This window comes from Oncorhynchus mykiss, chromosome 21 (assembly GCF_013265735.2).
Source record: "Oncorhynchus mykiss isolate Arlee chromosome 21, USDA_OmykA_1.1, whole genome shotgun sequence".
In the NCBI taxonomy this organism is placed as follows: domain Eukaryota; kingdom Metazoa; phylum Chordata; class Actinopteri; order Salmoniformes; family Salmonidae; genus Oncorhynchus; species Oncorhynchus mykiss.
Genome location: NC_048585.1, coordinates 8,770,498 through 8,793,476, shown reverse-complemented (window position 1 = coordinate 8,793,476; position 22,979 = coordinate 8,770,498). Strand labels below are relative to the sequence as shown.

At 48.8% G+C, this 22,979-nt stretch overlaps 1 protein-coding gene across 1 annotated transcript; it reads right to left on the bottom strand.

Annotated features, from left to right (window-relative positions):
• Positions 1–2,406: 2,406 nt before the first annotated feature.
• LOC118942855 (probable G-protein coupled receptor 19) lies at positions 2,407–22,590 on the bottom strand. Its single transcript, XM_036956770.1, has 2 exons — positions 22,378–22,590; positions 2,407–3,862 (listed from the first exon to the last, which is right to left on the bottom strand). The coding sequence occupies exon 2, from the start codon at positions 3,805–3,807 to the stop codon at positions 2,521–2,523; it is 1,287 nt and encodes a 428-aa protein (XP_036812665.1). The 5' UTR covers positions 3,808–3,862; positions 22,378–22,590; the 3' UTR covers positions 2,407–2,520.
• Between the last annotated feature and the right edge of the window lie 389 nt (positions 22,591–22,979).

The following is a 22,979-nucleotide window of genomic DNA, read 5'->3' as shown; positions in this document are numbered from 1 at the left end:
ATGGTACAATGTGTTATAACAGATGGTACAATGTGTTATAACAGATGGTACAATGTGTTATAACAGATGGTACAATGTGTTATAACAGATGGTACAATGCGTTATAACAGATGGTACAATGTGTTATAACAGATGGTACAATGTGTTATAACAGATGGTACAATGCGTTATAACAGATGGTACAATGCGTTATAACAGATGGTACAATGTGTTATAACAGATGGTACAATGCGTTATAACAGATGGTACAATGCGTTATTACAGATGGTACAATGCGTTATAACAGATGGTACAATGCGTTATTACAGATGGTACAATGCGTTATAACAGATGGTACAATGCGTTATAACAGATGGTACAATGCGTTATAACAGATGGTACAATGCGTTATAACAGATGGTACAATGCGTTATAACAGATGGTACAATGTGTTATAACAGATGGTACAATGCGTTATAACAGATGGTACAATGCGTTATAACAGATGGTACAATGTGTTATAACAGATGGTACAATGCGTTATAACAGATGGTACAATGTGTTATAGACGTATGAGGACCATGTATATAATTATAGGATTATGTTAACAGACTGCTCTACCTGAGAAAACCTATTCCATTCATACAATCTTAACTGTCCCCATGTCATGGTCATATCATGGACATCCTACCACACGCATGTTAACAGACAGACAGGGGATTCAGAACCATAGACAGGTTAACAGACAGACAGGGGATTCAGAACCATAGACAGGTTAACAGACAGACAGGGGATTCAGAACCATAGACAGGTTAACAGACAGACAGGGGATTCAGAACCATAGACATGTTAGCAGACTGTAGCAGACAGACAGGGGATTCAGAACCATAGACATGTTAACAGACTGTAGCAGACAGACAGGGGATTCAGAACCATAGACATGTTAGCAGACAGACAGGGGATTCAGAACCATAGACATGTTAACAGACAGACAGGGGATTCAGAACCACACGCATGTTAACAGACTGTAGCAGACAGACAGGGGATTCAGAACCATAGACATGTTAACAGACTGTAGCAGACAGACAGGGGATTCAGAACCATAGACATGTTAGCAGACAGACAGGGGATTCAGAACCATAGACATGTTAACAGACTGTAGCAGACAGACAGGGGATTCAGAACCATAGACATGTTAACAGACAGACAGGGGATTCAGAACCATAGACATGTTAACAGACAGACAGGGGATTCAGAACCATAGACATGTTAACAGACAGACAGGGGATTCAGAACCATAGACATGTTAACAGACTGTAGCAGACAGACAGGGGATTCAGAACCATAGACATGTTAACAGACAGACAGGGGATTCAGAACTATAGACATGTTAACAGACTGTAGCAGACAGACAGGGAATTCAGAACCATAGACATGTTAGCAGACAGACAGGGGATTCAGAACTATAGACATGTTAACAGACTGTAGCAGACAGACAGGGGATTCAGAACCATAGACATGTTAACAGACTGTAGCAGACAGACAGGGGATTCAGAACTATAGACATGTTAACAGACTGTAGCAGACAGACAGGGGATTCAGAACCATAGACATGTTAACAGACAGACAGGGGATTCAGAACCATAGACATGTTAACAGACTGTAGCAGACAGACAGGGGATTCAGAACCATAGACATGTTAGCAGACAGACAGGGGATTCAGAACCATAGACATGTTAACAGACAGACAGGGGATTCAGAACCATAGACATGTTAACAGGCTGTAGCAGACAGACAGGGGATTCAGAACCATAGACATGTTAACAGACAGACAGGGGACTCAGAACCATAGACATGTTAACAGGCTGTAGCAGACAGACAGGGGATTCAGAACCATAGACATGTTAGCAGACAGACAGGGGATTCAGAACCATAGACATGTTAACAGACTGTAGCAGACAGACAGGGGATTCAGAACCATAGACATGTTAACAGACTGTAGCAGACAGACAGGGGATTCAGAACCATAGACATGTTAGCAGACAGACAGGGGATTCAGAACTATAGACATGTTAACAGACTGTAGCAGACAGATGTGGAATCCAGCTGCTGATTCAACACAATGTGAACACCTTCCCTCTCTCTGCAAGTCAGCGTCAGGTCTCATCTGTTCCACTAAAGACGGTGTTTCAGCACCCCAGATACTGTCCTCTACAACAATACACATCATCCTCATAAATGAAGCATCGATAGTTAAACCCTGTCTCCCTCCCCTCTCGTCAGACGAAGGTTGTTGGGAGGGTCGGCTCTGATTGATAGTTAAACCCTGTCTCCCTCTCCTCCCGTCAGACGAAGGTTGTTGGGAGGGTCAGCTCTGATTGATAGTTAAACCCCGTCTCCCTCTCCTCCCGTCAGACGAAGGTGTTGGGAGGGTCGGCTCTGATTGATAGTTAAACCCCGTCTCCCTCCCCTCCCGTCAGACGAAGGTGTTGGGAGGGTCGGCTCTGATTGATAGTTAAACCCCGTCTCCCTCCCCTCCCGTCAGACGAAGGTGTTGGGAGGGTTGGCTCTGATTGGCCAGGCCAGCTTCTTCTCCTTGGCCTCGCGGTCAAACGTGTCGTAGACGGAGTCTTTGGTGAGCGTCGTCTTGGTCGCCACGGGGATATCCACCACGCCCACGTAGTTACTCTTGGCCATGCGGGAGCTGGCGGTGATGGTGTAGGCGTTGCTACGGTAACACTTCATAGAGGACGTGCAGAAGGTCTCCCTCATGCCGCGTCTGAAGTTAGCGTTGTAGACGGAATAGAGCGAGGGTTTCGAGGCGGCGGAGCTGAACGACACCCAGACCACACAGCAGAACACCAGAGCCCCCTGTCTGCTGGGGCCCGGGGCCTCACTAGGGTGCCACACCTGGACCACGTAGAAGGGAGTCCAGGTGAGGAGGAACACCACGTTCAGCATGAGAAACATCTTGATGGTCTTCACTTTAGTCCTGGGGACGATGTTCATGGTTCTCCTGACCGTGTGTCCGTCGGCGCCGATCCTCCAGATGTAGTGGACCACACGCTGGTAGAACCACACGATGAGGACAGCTGGGACCAGGAACCCCAGGAGCAGGTGGACGGAACCATACAGAACGCCATCCCAGCTTCCCGCCGGCAGGAAGAAGTCACAGTGCCCTCCCCCGTCCCCCGCCTCCGAGCCGTAGAAGAAAAGACAGGGAGAGACGAAAGCGGCGTCCAACATCCAGGAGGCCAGAATCATCCTCTTCGCTTTCTCCCTGGACACCTTGAAGCTCAGTGGGTACACAATGGTGTAGAACCGGTCCACACAGATGGACAGCAGAACATACACCTGGACACCAGGACACAGGTGCTGCAGGTAACGGACAGCCTTACAGGCGGCAGCGCTGAGAGGCCAGCCCCCGCAGGTCACCTGGAGGAGGATGAAGGGAGCACAGCCCAGGGACAGCAACAGGTCGGCACAGGCCATGGACACCACAAAGTAGTTCGTAGTGGACTGACTCCTTCTGCTACGGTGGATCACTACACACACTAGAACATTACCCAGGATGGACACCAACCACAGGAGACTGAACACCAGCCCCAGAACAGCCACCTCCGCTGGGGTGAGTTCATACCACACCTGGGTGGTGTTCTGGAGGCCGGAGGAGGAAGAGGAGAGGGTGTTGTGGTTCCAGATGGAGGGTGTCGCTGAACTGGTGTTGCCCCTGTCTGAGAGGTTAAAGGTCATGGGGAGGGTAAAGGAGGGGGAGAGGAGGGGCAGGAGGGAGGGCTTGATGGTGTCTGTTGATTGGGCGTAGACCATTCCGCTACCGGGAACAGCACAACAGGAGAGCTGCAGAGACAGCACCACAGGAGACCTGCAGAGACAAACACACAAACAAGATGTTGTGAGATGGAGGAGACTTAGTAAACAGTAGGTAATAAATAATAGCATCTGCATTGTATATGATATATACCTGTATGGAAGAGGACGTTCATGGAAATAAGATGCCTTCAGAAAGGATTCACACCCCGGGACTTTTTACACATTTTGTTGCGAGTTAAAACATGGATTAGAATGGATCAAATCCAGAGTCACTGACCTACACACAATACCCCATAATGTCAATTAAAAGTGAAAAGCTGAAATGTATTGAGTCAATAAGTATTCGACCTCTCTGTTATGTCAAGGAGCCTAAATACGTTCAGGAGTCAAAATGTTGCTCAACAAGTCACACAATACACTGCATGGACTCACTCTGTGTTCAATGATAGTGTTCAACATGATTTATGAAACATCACATTTAACATTCTTATTTTCAATGACGGCCTGGGAACAGTGGGTTAACTGGTCTAGGAACAGTGGGGTTAACTGGTCTAGGAACAGTGGGGTTAACTAGTCTAGGAACAGTGGGGTTAACTGGTCTAGGAACAGTGGGTTAACTGGTCTAGGAACAGTGGGTTAACTGGTCTAGGAACAGTGGGTTAACTGGTCTAGGAACAGTGGGTTAACTGGTCTATGAACGGTGGGTTAACTGGTCTAGGAACAGTGGGTTAACTGGTCTAGGAACAGTGGGTTAACTGGTATAGGAACACCACTAGGCTACCTGCTCGTTACTAGTCCAACGCTCTAACCACTAGGCTACCTGCTGGTTACTAGTCCAACGCTCTAACCACTAGGCTACCTGCTGGTTACTAGTCCAACGCTCTAACCACTAGGCTACCTGCTGGTTACTAGTCCAACGCTCTAACCACTAGGCTACCTGCTGGTTACTAGTCCAACGCTCTAACCACTAGGCTACCTGCTGGTTACTAGTCCAACGCTCTAACCACTAGGCTACCTGCTGGTTACTAGTCCAACGCTCTAACCACTAGGCTACCTGCTGGTTACTAGTCCAACACTCTAACCACTAGGCTACCTGCTGGTTACTAGTCCAACGCTCTAACCACTAGGCTACCTGCTGGTTACTAGTCCAACGCTCTAACCACTAGGCTACCTGCTGGTTACTAGTCCAACGCTCTAACCACTAGGCTACCTGCAGCCCCATGATTTATGAATGACTATCTCTTCTCTGTACCCCACATGTACAATTATCTGTAAGGTCCCTCGGTCGAGCAGTGAATTTCAACCACAGATTCAACCACAAAGACCAGGGAGGTTTTCCAATGCCTCGCAAAGAAGGGCACCGTTTGGTAGATGGGTAAATAAAAGCAGACATTGAATATCCCTTTGAGCATGGTGCAGTTATTAATTACACGTCGGATGGTGAATCAACACACTCAGACTACAAAATAAATTATAACATTGTTTTATTGTCACATACGCCAGAAAGGTGCAGTGAAATGTGTTGTTTTACAAGGTCAGCCATCGGAGTGCGGCGCTCCTGGAGAAAATGAGGGTGAAGTGCCTTGCTCAAGGGCACATCGACAGATACAGACGTCCTTCTTAACTCAGGACACCGCTCAACATGAGGCCAATGGTGACTTTAAAACAGTTACAGAGTTTAATGTCAGTGGCACTCTGAGGATGGATCAACAACATTGTAGTTACTCCACAATACTAACCTAAATGACAGAGTGAAAAGAAGGAAGCCTGTACAGAATAACACATATTACAAAACATTCTTCCTGTTGCAATAAGGAACTAAAGAAAAACTGAAAAATGTTTGTTGAAGAAATTAACTTTATGTGCTGGATACAAAGTGTTATGTTCGGGGCAAATCCACTGAGTACCAGTCTTCATATTGTCCAGCATGAAAGCTCTGTAACCTCTTCTCAGAGGATATTCTAACCTGAGGAGAGATCAGTCCTATTCTAACCTGAGGAGAGATCAGTCCTGAGGAGAGATCAGTCCTATTCTAACCTGAGGAGAGATCAGTCCTGAGGAGAGATCAGTCCTATTCTAACCTGAGGAGAGATCAGTCCTATTCTAACCTGAGGAGAGATCAGTCCTATTCTAACCTGAGGAGAGATCAGTCCTGAGGAGAGATCAGTCCTATTCTAACCTGAGGAGAGATCAGTCCTGAGGAGAGATCAGTCCTATTATAACCTGAGGAGAGATCAGTCCTGAGGAGAGATCAGTCCTGAGGAGAGATCAGTCCTATTCTAACCTAAGGAGAGATCAGTCCTATTCTAACCTGAGGAGAGATCAGTCCTGAGGAGAGATCAGTCCTATTCTAACCCGAGGAGAGATCAGTCCTATTCTAACCTGAGGAGAGATCAGTCCTGAGCAGATATCAGTCATATTCTAACCTGGGGAGAGATCAGTCCTGAGGAGAGATCAGTCCTATTCTAACCTGAGGAGAGATCAGTCCTGAGGAGAGATCAGTCCTGAGGAAAGATAAGTCCTATTCTAACCTGAGGAGAGATCAGTCCTATTCTAACCTCAGGAGAGATCAGTCCTATTGTAACCTGAGGAGAGATCAGTCCTATTCTAACTAGAGGAGAGATCAGTCCTATTCTAACCTGAGGAGAGATCAATTCTGAGGAGAGATCAGTCCTATTATAACCTGAGGAGAGATCAGTCCTGAGGAGAGATCAGTCCTATTCTAACCTGAGGAGAAATCAGTCCTATTCTAACATGAGCAGATATCAGTCCTATTCTAACCTGAGGAGAGATCAGTCCTGAAGGGAGATCAGTCCTATTCTAACCTGAGGAGAGATCAGTCCTGAGGAGAGATCAGTCCTATTCTAACCTGAGGAGAGATCAGTCCTATCCCAACCTGAGGAGAGATCAGTCCTAATTCTAACCTGAGGATGGATCAGTCCTATTCTAACCTGAGGAGAGATCAGTCCTATTCTAACCTGAGGAGAGATCAGTCCTATTCTAACCTGAGGAGAGATCAGTCCTGAGGAGAGATCAGTCCTATTCTAACCTGAGGAGAGATCAGTCCTGAGGAGAGATCAGTCCTATTCTAACCTGAGGAGAGATCAGTCCTATTCTAACCTGAGGAGAGATCAGTCCTATTCTAACCTGAGGAGAGATCAGTCCTGAGGAGAGATCAGTCCTATTCTAACCTGAGGAGAGATCAGTCCTGAGGAGAGATCAGTCCTATTATAACCTGAGGAGAGATCAGTCCTGAGGAGAGATCAGTCCTGAGGAGAGATCAGTCCTATTCTAACCTAAGGAGAGATCAGTCCTATTCTAACCTGAGGAGAGATCAGTCCTGAGGAGAGATCAGTCCTATTCTAACCCGAGGAGAGATCAGTCCTATTCTAACCTGAGGAGAGATCAGTCCTGAGCAGATATCAGTCATATTCTAACCTGGGGAGAGATCAGTCCTGAGGAGAGATCAGTCCTATTCTAACCTGAGGAGAGATCAGTCCTAAGAGAGATCAGTCCTGAGGAAAGATAAGTCCTATTCTAACCTGAGGAGAGATCAGTCCTATTCTAACCTCAGGAGAGATCAGTCCTATTGTAACCTGAGGAGAGATCAGTCCTATTCTAACTAGAGGAGAGATCAGTCCTATTCTAACCTGAGGAGAGATCAATTCTGAGGAGAGATCAGTCCTATTATAACCTGAGGAGAGATCAGTCCTGAGGAGAGATCAGTCCTATTCTAACCTGAGGAGAAATCAGTCCTATTCTAACATGAGCAGATATCAGTCCTATTCTAACCTGAGGAGAGATCAGTCCTGAAGGGAGATCAGTCCTATTCTAACCTGAGGAGAGATCAGTCCTGAGGAGAGATCAGTCCTATTCTAACCTGAGGAGAGATCAGTCCTATCCCAACCTGAGGAGAGATCAGTCCTAATTCTAACCTGAGGATGGATCAGTCCTATTCTAACCTGAGGAGAGATCAGTCCTATTCTAACCTGAGGAGAGATCAGTCCTATTCTAACCTGAGGAGAGATCAGTCCTATTCTAACCCGAGGAGAGATCAGTTCTGAGGAGAGATCAGTCCTATTCTAACCTGAGGAGAGACCAGTCCTATTCTAACCTGAGGAGAGATCAGTCCTATTCTAACCTGAGGATAGATCCGTCCAGAGGAGAGATCAGTCCTATTCTAACCTGAGGAGAGATCAGTCCTGAGGAGAGATCAGTCCTATTCTAACCTGAGGAGAGATCAGTCCTGAGCAGATATCAGTCCTATTCTAACCTGAGGAGAGATCAGTCCTATTCTAACCAGAGGAGAGATCAGTCCTGAGGAGAGATCAGTCCTGAGGAAAGATAAGTCCTATTTTAACCTGAGGAGAGATCAGTCCTATTCTAACCTGAGGAGAGATCAGTCCTATTCTAACCTGAGGAGAGATCAGTCCTATTCTAACCTGAGGAGAGATCAGTCCTATTGTAACCTGAGAAGAGATCAGTCCTATTCTAACTAGAGGATAGATCAGTCCTATTCTAACCTGAGGAGAGATTAATTCTGAGGAGAGATCAGTCCTATTCTAACCTGAGGAGAGATCAGTCCTGAGGAGAGATCAGTCCTATTCTAACCTGAGGAGAGATCAGTCCTATCCCAACCTGAGGAGAGCTCAGTCCTTTTCTAACCCGAGGAGAGATCAGTCCTGAGGAGAGATCAGTCCTATTCTAACCTGAGGAGAGATCAGTCCTATTCTAACCTGAGGAGAGATCAGTCCTATTCTAACCTGAGGAGAGATCAGTCCTGAGGAGAGATCAGTCCTATTCTAACCTGAGGAAAGATCCGTCCGATTCTAACCTGAGAGATCAGTCCTATTCTAACCTGAGGATAGATCCGTCCAGAGGAGAGATCAGTCCTATTCTAACCTGAGGAGAGATCAGTCCTGAGGAGAGATCAGTCCTATTCTAACCTGAGGAGAGATCAGTCCTATTCTAACCTGAGGAGAGATCAGTCCTATCCCAACCTGAGGAGAGCTCAGTCCTTTTCTAACCCGAGGAGAGATCAGTCCTGAGGAGAGATCAGTCCTATTCTAACCTGAGGAGAGATCAGTCCTATTCTAACCTGAGGAGAGATCAGTCCTATTCTAACCTGAGGAGAGATCAGTCCTGAGGAGAGATCAGTCCTATTCTAACCTGAGGAAAGATCCGTCCGATTCTAACCTGAGAGATCAGTCCTATTCTAACCTGAGGATAGATCCGTCCAGAGGAGAGATCAGTCCTATTCTAACCTGAGGAGAGATCAGTCCTGAGGAGAGATCAGTCCTATTCTAACCTGAGGAGAGATCAGTCCTGAGCAGATATCAGTCCTATTCTAACCTGAGGAGAGATCAGTCCTATTCTAACCAGAGGAGAGATCAGTCCTGAGGAGAGATCAGTCCTGAGGAAAGATAAGTCCTATTTTAACCTGAGGAGAGATCAGTCCTATCCCAACCTGAGGAGAGATCAGTCCTAATTCTAACCTGAGGATGGATCAGTCCTATTCTAACCTGAGGAGAGATCAGTCCTATTCTAACCTGAGGAGAGATCAGTCCTATTCTAACCTGAGGAGAGATCAGTCCTATTCTAACCCGAGGAGAGATCAGTTCTGAGGAGAGATCAGTCCTATTCTAACCTGAGGAGAGACCAGTCCTATTCTAACCTGAGGAGAGATCAGTCCTATTCTAACCTGAGGATAGATCCGTCCAGAGGAGAGATCAGTCCTATTCTAACCTGAGGAGAGATCAGTCCTGAGGAGAGATCAGTCCTATTCTAACCTGAGGAGAGATCAGTCCTGAGCAGATATCAGTCCTATTCTAACCTGAGGAGAGATCAGTCCTATTCTAACCAGAGGAGAGATCAGTCCTGAGGAGAGATCAGTCCTGAGGAAAGATAAGTCCTATTTTAACCTGAGGAGAGATCAGTCCTATTCTAACCTGAGGAGAGATCAGTCCTATTCTAACCTGAGGAGAGATCAGTCCTATTCTAACCTGAGGAGAGATCAGTCCTATTGTAACCTGAGAAGAGATCAGTCCTATTCTAACTAGAGGATAGATCAGTCCTATTCTAACCTGAGGAGAGATTAATTCTGAGGAGAGATCAGTCCTATTCTAACCTGAGGAGAGATCAGTCCTGAGGAGAGATCAGTCCTATTCTAACCTGAGGAGAGATCAGTCCTATCCCAACCTGAGGAGAGCTCAGTCCTTTTCTAACCCGAGGAGAGATCAGTCCTGAGGAGAGATCAGTCCTATTCTAACCTGAGGAGAGATCAGTCCTATTCTAACCTGAGGAGAGATCAGTCCTATTCTAACCTGAGGAGAGATCAGTCCTGAGGAGAGATCAGTCCTATTCTAACCTGAGGAAAGATCCGTCCGATTCTAACCTGAGAGATCAGTCCTATTATAACCCGAGGAGAGATCAGTTCTGATGAGAGATCAGTCCTATTCTAAATTGAGGAGGGACCAGTCCTATTCTAACCTGAGGAGAGATCAGTCCTATTCTAACCTGAGGAGAGATCAGTCCTGAGGAGAGATCAGTCCTATTATAACCCGAGGAGAGATCAGTTCTGAGGAGAGATCAGTCCTATTCTAACCTGAGGAGAGACCAGTCCTATTCTAACCTGAGGAGAGACCAGTCCTATTCTAACCTGAGGAGAGATCAGTCCTGAGCAGATATCAGTCCTATTCTAACCTGAGGAGAGATCAGTCCTGAGGAGAGATCAGTCCTGAGGAGAGATCAGTCCTATTCTAACCTGAGGAGAGATCAGTCCTATTCTAACCAGAGGAGAGATCAGTCCTGAGGAGAGATCAGTCCTGAGGAAAGATAAGTCCTATTCTTACCTGAGGAGAGATCAGTCCTATTCTAACCTGAGGAGAGATCAGTCCTATTCTAACTAGAGGAGAGATCAGTCCTATTCTAACCTGAGGAGAGATCAATTCTGAGGAGAGATCAGTCCTATTCTAACCTGAGGAGGGATCAGTCCTGAGGAGAGATCAGTCCTATCCCAACCTGAGGAGAGATCAGTTATTTTCTAACCCGAGGAGAGATCCGTTCTGATGAGAGATCAGTCCTATTCTAACCTGAGGAGAGATCAGTCCTATTCTAACCAGAGGAGAGATCAGTCCTGAGGAGAGATCAGTCCTGAAGAGAGATCAGTCCTATTCTAGCTGGCTCTGTGATGGGGCTCTGTGATGGGGCTCTGTGATGGGGCTCTATGATGAGCCTCTATGATGAGGCTCTATGATGAGGCTCTATGATGGGGCTCTATGATGGGGCTCTATGAGGGGCTCTATGATGGGGCTCTATGATGGGGCTCTACGAGGGGCTCTGTGAGGGGCTCTACGAGGGGCTCTGTGAGGGGCTCTTCGAGGGGCTCTTCGAGGGGCTCTGTGAGGGGCTCTAGCACTCTGTGGCCAAACAAGCAGAACACTCTATATCTCACAGTGAGAGGCTTAATGGGTGATAGAGGGACTGTGTTGAGGGGGTGGCTTAATGGGTGATAGAGGGACTGTGTTGAGGGGGTGATTGAGGAACTCTGTTGAGGGGGTGGCTTAATGGGTGATAGAGGAGCTGTGTTGAGGGGGTGGCTTAATGGGTGATAGAGGAGCTGTGTTGAGGGGGTGGCTTAATGGGTGATAGAGGAGCTGTGTTGAGGGGGTGGCTTAATGGGTGATAGAGGGACTGTGTTGAGGGGGTGATTGAGGAACTGTGTTGAGGGGGTGTCTTAATGGGTGATAGAGGGACTGTGTTGAGGGGGTGTCTTAATGGGTGATAGAGGGACTGTGTTGAGGGGATGATAGAGGAACTGTGTTGAGGGGATGTCTTAAACAACCACAGCCTCTTGTTAATGGTTTATATAGTCTCAGTAGAATATCAACAACCTGCCCCGAGGCGCAGTAACTGCTGAAGAGACAAACCTATTCATTAGTCACTCCAAGAGACAAAGCTGAGCCAAACCACCCCAGGGGACAGCAGGTTACACAGAGGCAATAAGCAGGAGTCTGTGGGGTCCTGAGTCTCTCTAGGGATAATCATTAAGGGTCTGTGGAGGCTGAGGTACTCTAGGGGAGGGGATTATGTGTGGAGACTGAGGTACTCTAGGGGAGGGGATTATGTGTGAAGACTGAGGTACTCTAGGAGAGAGGGTGATGTGTGGAGGGGATTATGTGTGAAGACTGAGGTACTCTAGGAGAGAGGGTGATGTGTGGAGGGGATTATGTGTGGAGGCTGAAGTACTCTAGGGGAGGGGATTATGTGTGGAGGCTGAGGTAATTTAGGGGAGGGGATTATGTGTGAAGACTGAGGTACTCTAGGAGAGAGGGTGATGTGTGGAGGGGATTATGTGTGGAGGCTGAGGTACTCTAGGGGAGGGGATTATGTGTGGAGGCTGAGGTAATTTAGGGGAGGGGATTATGTGTGGAGGCTGAGGTACTCTAGGGGAGGGGATTATGTGTGGAGGCTGAGGTAATCTAGGGGAGGGAATTATGTGTGGAGGTTGAGGTACTCTAGGGGAGGGGATTATGTGTGGAGGTTGAGGTAATTTAGGGGAGGGGATTATGTGTGGAGGCTGAGGTACTCTAGGGGAGGGGATTATGTGTGGAGGCTGAGGTAATTTAGGGGAGGGGATTATGTGTGGAGGCTGAGGTACTCTAGGGGAGGGGATTATGTGTGGAGGCTGAGGTAATCTAGGGGAGGGAATTATGTGTGGAGGCTGAGGTACTCTAGGGGAGGGGATTATGTGTGGAGGCTGAGGTAATTTAGGGGAGGGGATTATGTGTGGAGGCTGAGGTACTCTAGGGGAGGGGATTATGTGTGGAGGCTGAGGTAATCTAGGGGAGGGGATTATGTGTGGAGGCTGAGGTACTCTAGGGGAGGCGATTATGTGTGGAGGCTGAGGTAATCTAGGGGAGGGGATTATGTGTGAAGACTGAGGTACTCTAGGATAGAGGGTAATGTGTGGAGGGGATTATGTGTGGAGGCTGAGGTACTCTAGGGGAGGGGATTATGTGTGGAGGCTGATGTAATTTAGGGGAGATGATTATGTGTGGAGGTGATTATGTGTGGAGACTGAGGTAGGTTATAGCCAGCCCAGACCCAGGGGACAGGTTTATGTGTTGAGGTAGGTTAGCCAGCCCAGATCCAGGGGACAGGTTTATGTGTTGAGGTTGAGGTAGGTTATAGCCAGCCCAGACCCAGGGGACAGGTTTATGTGTTGAGGTAGGTTAGCCAGCCCAGACCCAGGGGACAGGTTTATGTGTTGAGGTTGAGGTAGGTTATAGCCAGCCCAGACCCAGGGGACAGGTTTATGTGTTGAGGTTGGTTATATCCTGCCCAGACCCAGGGGACAGGTTTATGTGTTGAGGTTGAGGTAGGTTATAGCCAGCCCAGACCCAGGGGACAGGTGTATGTGTTGAGGTTGAGGTAGGTTATATCCTGCCCAGACCCAGGGGACAGGTTTATGTGTTGAGGTTGAGGTAGGTTATAGCCAGCCCAGACCCAGGGGACAGGTGTATGTGTTGAGGTTGAGGTAGGTTATATCCAGCCCAGACCCAGGGGACAGGTTTATGTGTTGAGGTAGGTTATAGCCAGCCCAGACCCAGGGGACAGGTTTATGTGTTGAGGTTGAGGTAGGTTATAGCCAGCCCAGACCCAGGGGACAGGTTTATGTGTTGAGGTTGGTTATATCCAGCCCAGACCCAGGGAACAGGTTTATGTGTTGAGGTTGAGGTAGGTTATAGCCAGCCCAGACCCAGACGACAGGTTTATGTGTTGAGGTAGGTTATAGCCAGCCCAGACAGGTTTATGTGTTGAGGTTGAGGTAGGTTATATCCTGCCCAGACCCAGGGGACAGGTTTATGTGTTGAGGTAGGTTATAGCCAGCCCAGACCCAGGGGACAGGTGTATGTGTTGAGGTTGAGGTAGGTTATAGCCAGCCCAGACCCAGGGGACAGGTGTATGTGTTGAGGTTGAGGTAGGTTATATCCAGCCCAGACCCAGGGGACAGGTTTATGTGTTGAGGTTGAGGTAGGTTATAGCCAGCCCAGACCCAGGGAACAGGTGTATGTGTTGAGGTTGAGGTTGAGGTAGGTTATAGCCAGCCCAGACCCAGGGGACAGGTTTATGTGTTGAGGTTGAGGTAGGTTATAGCCAGCCCAGACCCAGGGGACAGGTTTATGTGTTGAGGTTGAGGTAGGTTATAGCCAGCCCAGATCCAGGGGACAGGTGTATGTGTTGAGGTAGGTTATAGCCAGCCCAGACCCAGGGGACAGGTTTATGTGTTGAGGTTGAGGTAGGTTATAGCCAGCCCAGACCCAGGGGACAGGTGTATGTGTTGAGGTTGAGGTAGGTTATAGCCAGCCCAGACAGGTTTATGTGTTGAGGTTGAGGTAGGTTATAGCCAGCCCAGATCCAGGGGACAGGTTTATGTGTTGAGGTTGAGGTAGGTTATAGCCAGCCCAGACCCAGGGGACAGGTGTATGTGTTGAGGTTGAGGTAGGTTATAGCCAGCCCAGACCCAGGGGACAGGTTTATGTGTTGAGGTTGAGGTAGGTTATATCCTGCCCAGACCCAGGGGACAGGTTTATGTGTTGAGGTTGAGGTAGGTTATAGCCAGCCCAGACCCAGGGGACAGGTTTATGTGTTGAGGTAGGTTAGCCAGCCCAGACCCAGGGGACAGGTTTATGTGTTGAGGTTGAGGTAGGTTATAGCCAGCCCAGACCCAGGGGACAGGTTTATGTGTTGAGGTTGAGGTAGGTTATAGCCAGCCCAGACCCAGGGAACAGGTGTATGTGTTGAGGTTGAGGTTGAGGTAGGTTATAGCCAGCCCAGACCCAGGGGACAGGTTTATGTGTTGAGGTTGAGGTAGGTTATAGCCAGCCCAGACCCAGGGAACAGGTGTATGTGTTGAGGTTGAGGTTGAGGTAGGTTATAGCCAGCCCAGACCCAGGGGACAGGTTTATGTGTTGAGGTTGAGGTAGGTTAGCCAGCCCAGACCCAGGGGACAGGTTTATGTGTTGAGGTAGGTTATAGCCAGCCCAGACCCAGGGGACAGGTTTATGTGTTGAGGTTGAGATAGGTTATAGCCAGCCCAGAACCAGGGGACAGGTTTATGTGTTGAGGTTGGTTATAGCCAGCCCAGACCCAGGGGACAGGTTTATGTGTTGAGGTTGAGGTAGGTTATAGCCAGCCCAGACCCAGGGGACAGGTTTATGTGTTGAGGTTGAGATAGGTTATAGCCAGCCCAGACCCAGGGGACAGGTTTATGTGTTGAGGTAGGTTATAGCCAGCCCAGACCCAGGGGACAGGTTTATGTGTTGAGGTTGAGGTAGGTTATATCCTGCCCAGACCCAGGGGACAGGTTTATGTGTTGAGGTTGAGGTAGGTTATAGCCAGCCCAGACCCAGGGGACAGGTTTATGTGTTGAGGTAGGTTATATCCTGCCCAGACCCAGGGGACAGGTTTATGTGTTGAGATAGGTTATAGCCAGCCCAGAACCAGGGGACAGGTTTATGTGTTGAGGTTGAGGTAGGTTATAGCCAGCCCAGACCCAGGGGACAGGTTTATGTGTTGAGGTAGGTTATATCCTGCCCAGACCCAGGGGACAGGTTTATGTGTTGAGGTTGAGGTAGGTTATAGCCAGCCCAGACCCAGGGGACAGGTTTATGTGTTGAGGTTGAGGTAGGTTATATCCAGCCCAGACCCAGGGGACAGGTTTATGTGTTGAGGTTGAGGTAGGTTATAGCCAGCCCAGACCCAGGGGACAGGTTTATGTGTTGAGGTTGAGGTAGGTTATAGCCAGCCCAGATCCAGGGGACAGGTTTATGTGTTGAGGTTGAGGTAGGTTATAGCCAGCCCAGACCCAGGGGACAGGTTTATGTGTTGAGGTTGAGGTAGGTTATAGCCAGCCCAGACCCAGGGGACAGGTTTATGTGTTGAGGTTGAGGTAGGTTATATCCAGCCCAGACCCAGGGGACAGGTTTATGTGTTGAGGTTGAGGTAGGTTATAGCCAGCCCAGACCCAGGGGACAGGTTTATGTGTTGAGGTAGGTTATAGCCAGCCCAGACCCAGGGGACAGGTTTATGTGTTGAGGTTGAGGTAGGTTATAGCCAGCCCAGACCCAGGGGACAGGTTTATGTGTTGAGGTAGGTTAGCCAGCCCAGACCCAGGGGACAGGTTTATGTGTTGAGGTAGGTTATAGCCAGCCCAGACCCAGGGGACAGGTTTATGTGTTGAGGTAGGTTAGCCAGCCCAGAACCAGGGGACAGGTTTATGTGTTGAGGTTGAGGTAGGTTATAGCCAGCCCAGACCCAGGGGACAGGTTTATGTGTTGAGGTAGGTTATAGCCAGCCCAGACCCAGGGGACAGGTTTATGTGTTGAGGTAGGTTATAGCCAGCCCAGACCCAGGGGACAGGTTTATGTGTTGAGGTTGAGGTAGGTTATATCCAGCCCAGACCCAGGGGACAGGTTTATGTGTTGAGGTTGAGGTAGGTTATATCCTACCCAGACCCAGGGGACAGGTTTATGTGTTGAGGTAGGTTATAGCCAGCCCAGACCCAGGGGACAGGTTTATGTGTTGAGGTTGAGGTAGGTTATATCCAGCCCAGACCCAGGGGACAGGTTTATGTGTTGAGGTTGAGGTAGGTTATAGCCAGCCCAGACCCAGGGGACAGGTTTATGTGTTGAGGTTGAGGTAGGTTATAGCCAGCCCAGACCCAGGGGACAGGTTTATGTGTTGAGGTTGAGGTAGGTTATAGCCAGCCCAGACCCAGGGGACAGGTTTATGTGTTGAGGTTGAGGTAGGTTATAGCCAGCCCAGACCCAGGGGACAGGTGTATGTGTTGAGGTTGAGGTAGGTTATAGCCAGCCCAGACCCAGAGGACAGCAGCAGCTTTGTGCTTATCACACATCTCATGTTTACTGTAGTGGCTCTCCTCTCTCTACCTTCATACCCTCTATTCCCTTGGCAACCATCGCCTGAGTCAGCCCTGACATCCACACACACAGCCTGATGAGAGAGATGCCTGAACCTAAACAAGCCAGCTGCTGCTGCTGAAAGATATACAGTTTACAGTGTTTCTGGGCTGGAGAGAGGACAACACGACACCGTATCAACACAGCACCACAACAGAGCAGTGTTTCTGGGCTGGAGAGAGGACAACACGACACCGTATCAACACAGCACCACAACAGACCAGTGTCAACACCATGACACGACACCGTATCAACACAGCACCACAACAGAGCAGTGTTTCTGGGCTGGAGAGAGGACAACACGACACCGTATCAACACAGCACCACAACAGAGCAGTGTTTCTGGGCTGGAGAGAGGACAACACGACACCGTATCAACACAGCACCACAACAGACCAGTGTCAACACCATGACACGACACCGTATCAACACAGCACCACAACAGAGCAGTGTTTCTGGGCTGGAGAGAGGACAACACGACACCGTATCAACACAGCACCACGACAGAGCAGTGTTTCTGGGCTGGAGAGAGGACAACACGACACCGTATCAACACAGCACCACGACAGAGCAGTGTTTCTGGGCTGGAGAGAGGACAACACGACACCGTATCAACACAGCACCACAACAGAGCAGTGTTTCTGGGCTGGAGAGAGGACAACACGACACCGTATCAACACAGCACCACAACAGAGCAGTGTTTCTGGGCTGGAGAGAGGACAACACGACACCGTATCAACACAGCACCACGACAGAGCAGTGTTTCTGGGCTGGAGAGAGGACAACACGACACCGTATCAACACAGCACCACAACAGACCAGTGTTTCTGGGCTGGAGAGAGGACAACACGACACCGTATCAACACAGCACCACAACAGAGCAGTGTTTCTGGGCTGGAGAGAGGACAACACGACACCGTATCAACACAGCACCACAACAGAGCAGTGTTTCTGGGCTGGAGAGAGGACAACACGACACCGTATCAACACAGCACCACAACAGACCAGTGTTTCTGGGCTGGAGAGAGGACAACACGACACCGTATCAACACAGCACCACAACAGAGCAGTGTTTCTGGGCTGGAGAGAGGACAACACGACACCGTATCAACACAGCACCACGACAGAGCAGTGTTTCTGGGCTGGAGAGAGGACAACACGACACCGTATCAACACAGCACCACGACAGAGCAGTGTTTCTGGGCTGGAGAGAGGACAACACGACACCGTATCAACACAGCACCACGACAGAGCAGTGTTTCTGGGCTGGAGAGAGGACAACACGACACCGTATCAACACAGCACCACAACAGAGCAGTGTTTCTGGGCTGGAGAGAGGACAACACGACACCGTATCAACACAGCACCACAACAGAGCAGTGTTTCTGGGCTGGAGAGAGGACAACACGACACCGTATCAACACAGCACCACAACAGAGCAGTGTTTCTGGGCTGGAGAGAGGACAACACGACACCGTATCAACACAGCACCACAACAGAGCAGTGTTTCTGGGCTGGAGAGAGGACAACACGACACCGTATCAACACAGCACCACAACAGAGCAGTGTTTCTGGGCTGGAGAGAGGACAACACGACACCGTATCAACACAGCACCACAACAGAGCAGTGTTTCTGGGCTGGAGAGAGGACAACACGACACCGTATCAACACAGCACCACAACAGAGCAGTGTTTCTGGGCTGGAGAGAGGACAACACGACACCGTATCAACACAGCACCACAACAGACCAGTGTTTCTGGGCTGGAGAGAGGACAACACGACACCGTATCAACACAGCACCACAACAGAGCAGTGTTTCTGGGCTGGAGAGAGGACAGCACGACACCGTATCAACACAGCACCACAACAGAGCAGTGTTTCTGGGCTGGAGAGAGGACAACACGACACCGTATCAACACAGCACCACAACAGAGCAGTGTTTCTGGGCTGGAGAGAGGACAACACGACACCGTATCAACACAGCACCACAACAGACCAGTGTTTCTGGGCTGGAGAGAGGACAACACGACACCGTATCAACACAGCACCACAACAGACCAGTGTTTCTGGGCTGGAGAGAGGACAACACGACACCGTATCAACACAGCACCACAACAGACCAGTGTTTCTGGGCTGGAGAGAGGACAACACGACACCGTATCAACACAGCACCACAACAGAGCAGTGTTTCTGGGCTGGAGAGAGGACAACACGACACCGTATCAACACAGCACCACAACAGAGCAGTGTTTCTGGGCTGGAGAGAGGACAGCACGACACCGTATCAACACAGCACCACAACAGAGCAGTGTTTCTGGGCTGGAGAGAGGACAACACGACACCGTATCAACACAGCACCACAACAGAGCAGTGTTTCTGGGCTGGAGAGAGGACAACACGACACCGTATCAACACAGCACCACAACAGAGCAGTGTTTCTGGGCTGGAGAAAGGACAACACGACACCGTATCAACACAGCACCACAACAGAGCAGTGTCCACACCACAACACCACGACAGACCAGTGTCAACACCACAACACCACGACAGACCAGTGTCAACACCACAACACCACGACAGACCAGTGTCCACACCACAACACCACGACAGACCAGTGTCCACACCACAACACCACGACAGACCAGTGTCAACACCACAACACCACGACAGACCAGTGTCCACACCACAACACCATGACAGACCAGTGTCCACACCACAACACCACGACAGACCAGTGTCAACACCACAACACCATGACAGACCAGTGTCCACACCACAACACCATGACAGACCAGTGTCCACACCACAACACCACGACAGACCAGTGTCCACACCACAACACCATGACAGACCAGTGTCCACACCACAACACCACAACAGACCAGTGTCAACACCACAACACCACGACAGACCAGTGTCAACACCACAACACCACGACAGACCAGTGTCCACACCACAACACCACAACAGACCAGTGTCAACACCACAACACCACGACAGACCAGTGTCCACACCACAACACCACAACAGACCAGTGTCAACACCACAACACCACGACAGACCAGTGTCCACACCACAACACCACAACAGACCAGTGTCAACACCACAACACCACGACAGACCAGTGTCAACACCACAACACCACGACAGACCAGTGTCAACACCACAACACCACGACAGACCAGTGTCCACACCACAACACCACAACAGACCAGTGTCAACACCACAACACCACGACAGACCAGTGTCAACACCACAACACCACAACAGACCAGTGTCAACACCACGAAAGACCAGTGTCCACACCACAACACCACAACAGACCAGTGTCAACACCACAACTCCACGACAGACCAGTGTCAACACCACAACACCATGACAGACCAGTGTCAACACCATGACAGACCAGTGTCAACACCATGACAGACCAGTGTCAACACCACAACACCATGACAGACCAGTGTCAACACCACAACAGAGCAGTGTCAACACCACAACTCCACGACAGACCAGTGTCAACACCACAACACCATGACAGACCAGTGTCAACACCATGACAGACCAGTGTCAACACCACAACACCATGACAGACCAGTGTCAACACCACAACACCACCACAACACCATGACAGACCAGTGTCAACACCACGACAGACCAGTGTCAACACCACGACAGACCAGTGTCAACACCACAACACCACGACACCGTGACAGACCAGTGTCAACACCACAACACCGGGACAGACCAGTGTCAACACCACGACACCGTGACAGACCAGTGTCAACACCACAACACCATGACAGACCAGTGTCAACACCACAACAGACCAGTGTCCACACCACAACACCACGACAGACCAGTGTCAACACCACAACAGACCAGTGTCAGGTAGATGGACAGAGTACCATGACTGATCTACTCCATACCACTATTAGCAGCAGGTAGATGGACAGAGTACCATGACTGATCTACTCCATACCACCATTAGCAGCAGGTAGATGGACAGAGTATCATGACTGATCTACTCCATACCACCAACAGCACTATTAGCAGCAGGTAGATGGACAGAGTACCATGACTGATCTACTCCATACCACTATTAGCAGCAGGTAGATGGACAGAGTATCATGACTGATCTACTCCATACCACTATTAGCAGCAGGTAGATGGACAGAGTACCATGACTGATCTACTCCATACCACCATTAGCAGCAGGTAGATGGACAGAGTACCATGACTGATCTACTCCATACCACCAACAGCACTATTAGTAGCAGGTAGATGGACAGAGTATCATGACTGATCTACTCCATACCACCAACAGCACTATTAGCAGCAGGTAGATGGACAGAGTACCATGACTGATCTACTCCATAGCACTATTAGCAGCAGGTAGATGGACAGAGTACCATGACTGATCTACTCCATACCACCAACAGCACTATTAGTAGCAGGTAGATGGACAGAGTACCATGACTGATCTACTCCATACCACCAACAGCACTATTAGTAGCAGGTAGATGGACAGAGTATCATGACTGATCTACTCCATAGCACTATTAGCAGCAGGTAGATGGACAGAGTACCATGACTGATCTACTCCATACCACCAACAGCACTATTAGTAGCAGGTAGATGGACAGAGTACCATGACTGATCTACTCCATACCACCAACAGCACTATTAATAGCAGGTAGATGGACAGAGTACCATGACTGATCTACTCCATACCACCAACAGCACCATCTGGCCTACATGAGTTCTGCTGTTCCCTGACAGCGCAGCAGCCTCCACACAGCAGGCGGGACAGGATAACATGTCTCGTGATATTCCGTTTCAGAATAATAGCCTATCAACATACAACCTGACAAAACCATAGACTTCCAGGACAATACACGACAAAGAAAAAACAACACGCAGCAAGCCCTTTCCAAACAACCAGACAGACACCGGTTTGTTTTGTAGCGCAAACGTTGTGCGAATGTTCTGTGACCGGAGACAAAAGCTACAGCTCATATATTTCACAGATGTATATTATTGATGCCCGTTGAATTTGAATAACATCTATGGCGTTGAGATATTCCATCTCACTCGGACGGACGCACACAGACTCAACACATCCCATCTCATCTTCTGCACATCCTACCATTCCAGTGTTTTACTTGCTATATTGTAGTTACTTCGCCACCATGGCCTTGTTTTGCCTTTACCTCCCTTATCTCACCTCATTTGCACATACTACATATAGTCTTTTTCTACTGTGTTATTGACTGTGATTGTTTTATTCCATGTGTAACTCTGTGTTGTTGTATGTGTCGAACTGCTTTGCTTTATCTTGGCCAGGTTGCAGTTGTAAATGAGAACTTGTTCTCAACTAGCCTACCTGGTTAAATAAAGGTGAAAAATAAAATAAAGAATATTGTGATGGACACATTCATGTAATCAAGGACAACGTTTAGGCAAAATTATAAACCCATTCTGAATCGTCCTAATTATTATCAGCTTGGTCTGAAATGCTCATGATGTCGAAACGTTCTGCCAGGTCTACCCGGGTAACTGTTAAAATAATCATCAGTCACGTACCTGTCTCACGGTAATAACGGTCGCATTTTACGTTCTGTGTCTAACTCCGTATTATTCCGTCAATCTAACGGATATTGTGCTGCGGAGGATCGCCCCGGTTCTTCATCTGAATCACGTCCGTTCGGTTCGGGTCCAACCGTTAACAATAACAGCCTCTTCCTCTTCGTGACAACTGCGGCATTCCTGGAAAGTGGAAACTGCTAAGGAACGAGACAAAATGTCGCGGGAGAGGAGAGGAGGGGAGGGGGGGGCAATATAATTAAATCAATACCTTTTATTTCAATGGAGACGGTCACATGGTGTGATGATCACGTGCCCACTAGGATAATACAGATAGAAGGTTAGAAACAGCAGAATAGACTAGGACTAATCTGTGAACAATAGGATCTGTGTCAAACACCAGAATAGACTAGGACTAATCTGTGAACAACACAGGATCTGTGTCAAACACCAGAATAGACTAGGACTAATCTGTGAACAACACGGGATCTGTGTCAAACACCAGAATAGACTAGGACTAATCTGTGAACAACACGGGATCTGTGTCAAACACCAGAATAGACTAGGACTAATCTGTGAACAACACAGGATCTGTGTCAAAC

Bases quoted from the DNA above. Each gene is read 5' to 3' on its own strand.
- LOC118942855 (XM_036956770.1), bottom strand. From the start codon at position 3,807: ATGGTCTACGCCCAATCAACAGACACCATCAAGCCCTCCCTCCTGCCC.